At 35.8% G+C, this 9219-nt stretch overlaps 1 protein-coding gene across 1 annotated transcript in view; it reads left to right on the forward strand.

Annotated features, from left to right (window-relative positions):
* The window catches only part of RAB28 (RAB28, member RAS oncogene family), an 81104-nt gene extending 74571 nt beyond the window's left edge, over window positions 1-6533 (forward strand). Inside the window, exon 9 of the mRNA XM_010003131.1 lies at window positions 6107-6533. Within this exon, the coding sequence (XP_010001433.1) occupies window positions 6107-6199 (93 nt within the window). The 3' untranslated portion in view covers window positions 6200-6533. The remainder of the gene's footprint in view (window positions 1-6106) is intronic.
* The last annotated feature ends 2686 nt before the right edge of the window (window positions 6534-9219 follow it).

Raw genomic sequence — 9219 nt, forward strand, 5'->3', positions numbered from 1 at the left:
CAGGAGGGTTGGAACTTGATGATCTTTAAGGTCCCTTCCAACCTTAATGATTCTGTGATTCTATGATTCTTCCTAGTTCCTGCTTAAACAAACAATTTTCCTGCTAGGAAGAATGTATGCACAGGTTTAAACCAAGAAGATTTTTATACAAGCCCAGTTTCAGAAACCACAAGTACAAAGATTACACTACTGAGGTAACCCTTACTATATAATGACATTTGATATTACAATATGCTTATTCTGACTTTGGTTACCAAAAGGTAGCTGGTGGTGTAATACCCTGGGACTGCCAGTTATTGCCAACACTAAACAGGTACCTCAAAGTAAGCCAGGTTTATTTAAAAGAAAGGCCAAACAGTTCTTATGTACAGCTTGGTCTCCTTCTTTTTGAAATGTACAATAAAGATGTAATTTCTGAAAGTGTTTTGGCACAGCAGTATTTACAATCCTATGTTGAGGTGGTTAACTAGAAAACTGTATTACAAACAGAGAAATGGTCAAGTATACTTACAGTGCACTCCTAACAAGCAAAGTAAAGGAGCTTCAGAAAGCTTTAATTTATAGGTAGAGAAATACTGTCTTTTCAATGATTTTTTACTACCAAGGCACCACATGTCTGTTATTCAGAGCTCTGTGTTTATTTGCATATAAATAATTCAACACCTAAACAGTTCTTTATTTTTTCTGTAGTTGTTTAGCTAGTCCTGGAGCATCAGTCTTATACCTTTCAGTGCTCTGTGGTGTTGTGTTCCAGTAACTAAGGGTGTAAGCTTGTAGATAGGCTGGGATTACCTTAAATTAAGAAAATAATATGAAAAATGAGGTTGTACAGAAGATTGTAGCTTTCTAAAGGACATGTCTATTTTTAGGTTGTTTTTAAAGTAAGAACATCCTTGTAGCCCTCACTAGACAGTGCATGGTTTTCTGTGTCAGATTTGTATCAGCCTTAAGTAGGCTTCTTCCTACCTTATTGTTGTAATTACAAGGTTTTATTTTTTTTAGTGCAGATCAATGGAATATACAATATGTGGATCAAAGTTGATACTGTGCAAATTACACAATTTGCACAATATTTTTATATTTGTTTTTTTATAATTTTATATGCTTTTTATGTTATGTGTTTTTTAAAATGATTTTACAATTGTTACTGCAAATGACAGTAGCAGTAACTTACAGGTAGTTAATATGCATGACTTAAATGCTCACTGTGGTCCACACATTGGTGCTAATGTGAATTCAGGCCACAGTAATTTAAAAAAAAAAAAAAAAGGTTAAAAAAACCCCAAAACCAAAACAACAAAAAGACAGAAAACCATAAAACCAACCAGTAGAATCAATGCTGGTAAGTGGAGATAGACAGAAAAGAAACCTCACTGTTGCTGTTCAGTATAGCAGAAATCCCTATGTGATGCTATGCTCTGCATGTAGCTAAAGAGGGAGAGCTGGAAAGCAGCTGCCTGACTTTGCAAGGTTCTGCTTTTCAAGGGTAGTTGCAATCTATTCCAAACAAGCAATACTTCTTAGTTACCAGTAAAACTTTTGCTTCCTTTCAGAGTGCTGTTTTGAGAGGGCTGTAGGAATTGCTTGGAGTTAGGTCAGTGGGAAGCCAATGCAAATTGTATTGGAGTGTCTATTAGCTGTGTGAAGGTTTATTGTTGTACAGAACCAAATACCTTGGTAACTTCTTAAGACAGGAAAGGTGAAGTCTCTACCTAGAATTGGGGAAGGAAAACTTCAACCTTAATATCCTCAGGGAGATGAATAGGAGGACATTTCTTGAGATAACTTTTATTAGACTAATTGAAATAATGTTTTTGTGCTGCTTTCCAAAAGTATGTTGCTGGTCTCTTGGCTAGAAAGAGGTGGTGTTAGATGATGTTGCCATGACTAGGTTTCTGGTTTACCACAGATTCTTTAATGACAGGCACAGGTTCCTTAATGTATTGGTGTCTTGTTTTGGGTTTTATTGTGTTGTGTTGTTGTTTGTTTTTTCCATTTGTAAAATGGGCACAGGGCTTCCTTAAATTGTGGAACAGTTTTGTGAATGTGTTTCTTAAAATATTTAGGCATTTAAAACTCTAGCTATTAGACTATAAAAGTAGATATGTAGCTAAGTAGAGGCTAGATAAATGCTGTAAAGAAACAAATGCAATAGTAATTTTAACTCATCCTTAAATTAGTTAAGTATGCAAGTCTTAACTTAGGTTTAATTTTTAAACAAAGAATAAAATACATTTCAGTTTTTACATGTGTGTGGTATTTACTTGTTAGTTTGTATATTTTAATTTTCCATGTTTTGTGTAATGTGGGATTTAATAATTGTGAAAAATGAGAAAGTTGTTGCTTGAATATGTTTGTCAAAACTTCAGATGTCTTAACTCAATCAAGGTGGAAGCAAAACGTAAGATGAAATACTGAGTTTGTGTAAAATGCCAACAGTGAAATGCTATATGGGAAATATGTTTTATTATGCATATTATTATGCATTTCTGAATTATTGCTGGTTGTCTAATATTGGGAATACTCGATAGTTTTAAAAATCTTTTTCTCACTTTTAAAAATTTGTTTTATGTCTGAAGATCATATTGCTTTTGTTTAAAATTGTTTAGAATTGTAACTGAGTTAGAGTTGACTCACAGATGGTTAGAAATAAGCAATAGGAATCCCAAACATATTATTTTAGCTTGTATGAATTTGTGGAGCTTGACTCACGACTATTGAGCTTTGATGACTGGCAAAACTGCAAAAGCTCTTGTGAAAAGTGGATGGGGTTCTTGGTCCCCTCCAAATTAACAGCAAAACTTCCATTAATTAACTGCAAGAACAAGCCCTAGAAATTGAACTATTTGCCATGCATTTTTTATAAAACAGCAGCAGCAGTTTAAGATATTAATGCAACGTAAGCTATTTGTTACTGCTGTTTTGCTGGAATTTATCACTCCCACAGCAGAATCTGAAAATGGAAGGTGATCATGTGCCTTGGCCACATCAGGGTGAAGTTGAGCAGTTTAGCTTAAACTGCTGCTGAAAGTTGTTTTTAAGTGAAGCTGCCAGACTTTGTGCTGAAGCGGATGAGGTGCAAGTACACGTTACATTCCACCAGCTCTCCTTTGGCAGCAGTGTTCTCCAGCAGAGAAATAGGACAGACATTTGGGGGTGGTAAGTTTTGAAACTATCTCAGCTAGAGCTACTAAACCTTGTCTGTTAACATGCTGAGATGACTGTTAATCAAAATTCATGTGGTCAAAACCGCGGTGAAACAAAGACCTCGATTACTCTTTATGTGTGACTGGAAAGTAGAGCATGTTTTTGAAATGGAACGGCTCCAAAGTAAGAAAATTGCAGATTCTGTCTTATTTTCAGTCCTCAAAATATTCACTCTTTTAAGTCGCAAGGGTCTGATGAAATTTAAGGAAATAGCTCCTTTACTAATCAAATGTTTTTCTTTCTATATTTTTTACTTCCAACCGTAGTGTAAAAACTGCATGGGGCACAGCTTTGTTCCTTGGCATTGGCAAGAGCTAGCATTTTTGTAAGTGATGTGTCATTTTTAACTAAATGCCATTTCAGCAAACCAGGGTGTGTGTGCCAGCTTTGTACAATAAAATGCTTGGCAAATAAGTCAGATATGGAATTTAGAGTACTTGCACCAAGAAGGGTTATTTCTTTATATTGACAGTGGTTTGAACCATGGCAATGAGACACCTGACTTAGAAACTGATACAAAGAAGCCCAATTTTTTTATTAACACAAACTTAATAAAAGAAATGTGGTATTTTTTCACTCTTATTCAGATGAAATTCCTTTAGAAAATCCAAGTAATTTATGATAGTCAGTTTCTTGATACGATGTGCCTAATCATGGGTCACTAACCTGCCTGTGTTTACAGGATGGGATTTAGACCAATGTTTTGAGGAACAATTAATTGCCTACTGATTGCAAGACTTTTTTTTTTTTTTTCTTTCCTCAGCTCTAGTCAAAGATTGGTATGAAGAAACTAGGTCCTGTGAGGTCAGATATCACTGTTTAATGCTTAAACTCCTACTACTGCCTTACATGGGATTTGACAACCTTTCCCTTGATAACATCAAGACAGGAGTCCAGTAAATCATGAATGTTGTCCACTAGATAAGATAATATGAATGTGATCGATTAAACTCAAGAAGAGTACATCAGCAGCTAATAAATCCAGATCCCTTACCAGCCAATTTTTTTTTTTTGTTGCTTGTTTGACATACTAGTTTTATTTAGAGAGGTAATATTTAACATATACTCTTTATATAGTCAAATAATCCAGTTTCTATATTGTTTCATTTAAAATAATAGTATTTGTTAATCCGTCCATTAATTTAACCTTGAAAATATTTTTGAAGTGTTTAAGAAAGAATTACTAAACTGGTTTAGGGTATCTTTCATAGGAGTCCTTCATCTGTTGCTTTGCTGAAATTGTTCTATGAATTTTTCTCCCCTTTGGATTAACATTGTATTAATAGTGAGAAAACTTTCAACAGTTTTGTCTTTAATGGAAAAAATGAGAGCCTTTGATTTTTCTTTACTTCATATAAAAATGAAAGTTTTGCAGCACTTAGATGTGAGGTTGTTAACTTATGTCGCTGTATTATTTATTTAGTTATAATGCAGTAGGTATTTAGTGGAGAGGATGCATGTGTACATTAATGCACTTGTTACAGTTGTTGATAGGGAGCTGACTAATTTAAGTACCCTAGACTTAAAGGAGTAGGCCACTGTCATCTTTTCTTCCACTGAATTGCCTTCCTTTTATTCTGTCTCTTCTTTTGCTTTAGTACTCTTCTGTTGATTGCATGTATGAACATTTACTTCTGTGCTTTGAAAATGCATGTCCTTGAAGAAGCTTGAGGAGCAGCCCTGATGCTGATAGTGACACTTTCAGCTAGATATGTTGTTCTTGTATCAGCATAAGGCCTGAAAAGAAATGCACTTTGGTTTTGCTTCTGCATAGTCTTTATGTCACTTATTCATTCTTTTTAACTACTGATCAATCTCTCATTTTTTTTTCCCCCTTTTCTTTCTACATTCTTCTCCCTGCCCTCTATCCATTATGTCGATACGTGGTTAACAGCATGTTGTCAGGGCAGAACTAGTGAAATATCCTGAAGAAGATAACCAGCGTCACACTTCCAACTGCCAGAGCAAAGTTTGCTCAATGCAGTAGTTCAGGTATTGATGGAAAACTTGGGGTTTGTTTCAAGCTGTGTTGCTCTTATATGAAGTAACAACTCTTACAGTAAAGTTCAATTGGAAAAATATATTTTGTAACTGTAAGCACTTGTAACTCTCTATACAATTACATGGTGTTTCTAAGAACCAGAGAGTTCATAGAAACTTGGAAACACTTTGTATTGCTGTCTTAGAAAGGTACTTCAGTGCTGTGTGTTCAAAATGTTACAGAGCTGCCTAGGATGGAAATGGACTGAAAATTGGAATCTCATTTCCTTCTCCTGCTATGGGAGACACTGATAATGTTATCAAATGCTTTGTAAATTGAATGGGTAGTATCTGTTGGATCTGTATAAGAAAATAAATATATATGATAGGCAGGGGTTCTATTTATGTTAATTTAGTCTTTAGTCTGTCTGCCTATCAAAGCGTTTTTGAAGTATGGCTGTATTTGACATTTGCTTTGAATTCTGTCCATATTTTCCTGTGAAGTGCCTGGAATAAAGACAGAAAGGCAAACTTAGGTACGTTTTCCAATTACAATTTGGGCAGTTATACTTAAACAATGCATACCATAGTCTGTGTAAACAAATACTATTCTATTATTTCCATCCAAAATATTTTGAATAAAACTATATTAATTACTTTTGAAAAAAGTCCTGTTCTATTTTTAGTGTTATGAAAACCTACCAAGGCACTTCCTTCTGCTTAGTATGGATAATTGGGTATCTAGAATGAGAATTAGCACCTGATTCAGACTTTCTGTAAGGTAATGAAAAAAACTGAACAGTGTCTGTTTTGCCTATATTTTTGTACCCTTCCTATTTCATAGTAAAATATCTGTTTAATGCTTTGCCAGCATGAAGATTATATTTTCTGATTGCTACTGTGTTTTCTTTTTTGACAGAGGGTGGTGAAGGCAGATATTGTCAACTACAGTCAGGAGCCTGTGACAAGAACCGTAAATCCTCCAAGAAGCTCTATGTGTGCAGTTCAATGACCATGCAATTCTCCTCTGTTTGGATACCTTTGGAGGTCCTCCTACCTTGATACAGGCTCTGGGAATACAAGAAACTTTTTTTAACAGTGACCATCCCAACAATGCAATTAGAGGTTTCACAAATGTGTTGCACCATTACATGCTGAGAAGCAGCAGGCAGTTTTTTGACTGGTCAAAATTTAAACATGAGACACACTTTGAAAAATTAAGATCTATATTATTTTAAATTGTTTAAATAATGCAGTATAACTGTGTTTCTGTGTTTCCTCCTATTTATTTGACTGATATTGGAATAAAAATGGATGAAGAAACCCTGCATTCAAAATACTTTTAAAGACATCATCGAGGAAGGGTATTTTGCCAAAGCATTTTGAAATTTTTTTGTCTCTTTTTATTCGTCTGTGATCTGAACTAACACTCGGCAAAATGTACTTAGAAAAGGTATTGCTGGAGTAATTTTAAGCACATAATATATTTTATCTAGGGATAATTTGGAAAGCATTCCGTTAATATATATATACATAGTGCAAAATATATAAATTGTATCCCGTAAGAAACAGTGCTTGAAATAAAGCTGTAATATAAAAATACTTCTCTGAAGTCTCACGTTGTCTCTGTGGACGCTCTGTAAAATGCTAATATTTTGGTGTATTTTTATTACCACATCAGCATTACTTCTCACAGAAGTAGATATGCTCATATGTCTTCATGAATATGGATGAACCTCAGTCAGCAGTTTGAGTTGTAAATGTTGAGTGATGTATTCAGCATGCATTAGAAACTGTTGATAGATCAATTAGGATCAGTAATTCTTAGTAGCTAACTGAATGAATTTTGGCCTGGTACTCTTATTTCTAGTTAAGAGTAAATGACAAATAAAAAGCTGTCTGCTCTGTGATCATCACATTTCTCCTCTGTTCCTTTTCTCTTAAACATGCAGTTCTCTGCTGGTACATCTGAACAGAAAGCTAAGGAGAAGAAAAAATATTAAGCCGACTTGATTCTAAGCTAGAAGTCTTTTCCTGTTTTAATTCCAGAATGTGTTTTCTTATAAAGTACAAGAAAACATCTAGAGATTTAGAAAATTAATGAGGCTGGGTGAAGGAAGCATGTGTATCACAAAATTAAAATTATAAGGTCCTTCAAGTGACTGTTCCTATGTGTTTAATACTTGAAACTATTAAACTATTCATAGTTTAATGAAATAGTTAAACTACTTTAACTATGTTATTAAAAAAAGATTGCAGATGGCAAAAATGTGCAGTTTGTTATTTTGGTATATTCCAAGATTATTGAAAAACTAAGTTCGTTTTTAAACCATTCAGCATGCAGCTTGATACATAGTTTTATGACTACATGATAATGACTTAGTGTTGTAATATTTTATAATGCAAATGTGGGCAATTCTAAGACACGAGCTGAGATAGTGAGAAATTCTCCTACAATGTGCATTTGCAATAAGTGTTTTATTCTAGGTTTACGGTCTGTGTTCCTGCTTCTGTCCCATGGAGTTAGTGTCCCAGTCCCACTTTACCTTATAGTTAAATGCAACTGAAAGATGAACTATCTTCTGCTACTACTAGATGAGAACTTGTGTTCAAACATTTTTATTGAAGGAGCAAGTAAGATTGCAGGCTTATACTTTTCAAAGCATGTGGTGAGTTGTTTTTTTTTTCTGAACGCTCAGATTTCTTGGTTTATTTGTATCCTGAACTCTGCCAATATGTTAAAAAATTCATGAGAACTGCCCCCTCTCTGGGGAGCTGGGCACAGCCTGGCTCAGCTGGATGGCCAGAGCCACCTTCCTCTAGTGCATGTGAGTCAGCCTCATAGTCCTGCTTCCCAAGTAATATGTAGAATGGTCTTAAAAACCAAGCAGTGCTTTTCTCTTAAAAACTTCTGTAGGTTTTTTTTTTTTCAGAACTTGATATGCAAAGCCCGTTATTACCCTGAATAATAAGAAGCTTTTGCTTTTACATTTAGGGTAATCCTGCAGTGGGAAGGCTGTGATACGTGTCCCAGACCAAGCTTCTTTACAGATGGATTTTGTGTTTCTATCTGTCTTTGACTTGTACATCCTTTTGTGTTTTATTCCCATTGATCTTTTCAGCAGTTTCTGTTAAAGCCCTACCTCCTCTGAAGATATTTTTGTTTACATTTCCAAGCTGCTCTCATTCTTCCTCCCTAACATACATGTATATTATTTACACTAACCAGGAATCTCTTGTCTTCTGTGCCCCCAGCCCCTCCCTTTGCTGCCCCTCTTAACCTCATCAGATTTTCTGTGTTGTATACTGACTTCCACTCTCCCTGCTTTTCCCTACCCTAGCTGCCCCATTTAGATCCATTACCTGTCCACATTTTAATCCTTACAAATGAGCTTTGCTTTTTTTTTGGCTCAGCCCTGGGGACCGCACCCTGAGCCTTTGGATTCCAGCTGCAGTCTAAATCCTTGGCTGTGGTAGCTGCCTTTGAAGTGCTGCAACAGCTGTGGTTGAAGATTCAGGGGTGCTGTTGCCTTTGGTATGGCCCAAGTTCCACAAGGCTGAGCAGAAAGATCAGAGATAATTTTGGAGGATTAAACAATGTAAAGAGACGGAGTAGACGCTGTTTTGCAGGGAAGACAAGGGCTATTTGGTGCCTGGAGGGGTAGAAGCAAATTTAGTCAGAGGTATAGGGAGGAGGCAGGTGAGCCACCACTTCTGTGTCTAGTCTGCTTCCATAGGTGATATCCCACTGCTGGTCCACATGATTCATGTACAGTAGAGTTTAAGCATGTGCCATGTTAATGCACTCAGAAGTTCCTTGCAAGATGAGAACTAGTTGAGAGCAATTCAGCAAATAGTAATGAAGTTAATGCAACACTTTCCAAAAGTCAGGCAACATATGCTTAATGTCTGTTGACATGGGGAGTGGGGTAGAGGCAGGGGGAAAGCATGTTCCTTCCTGAAGCTGAGGCCAGGTGGAGGGAAGAAACACGTTGAGACCATGATCTTACACAGATCCACACTGGTGAAGTG

Source organism: Chaetura pelagica, unplaced genomic scaffold (genome assembly GCF_000747805.2).
Source record: "Chaetura pelagica isolate M959 unplaced genomic scaffold, ChaPel_1.0 scaffold147, whole genome shotgun sequence".
Taxonomy (NCBI): domain Eukaryota; kingdom Metazoa; phylum Chordata; class Aves; order Apodiformes; family Apodidae; genus Chaetura; species Chaetura pelagica.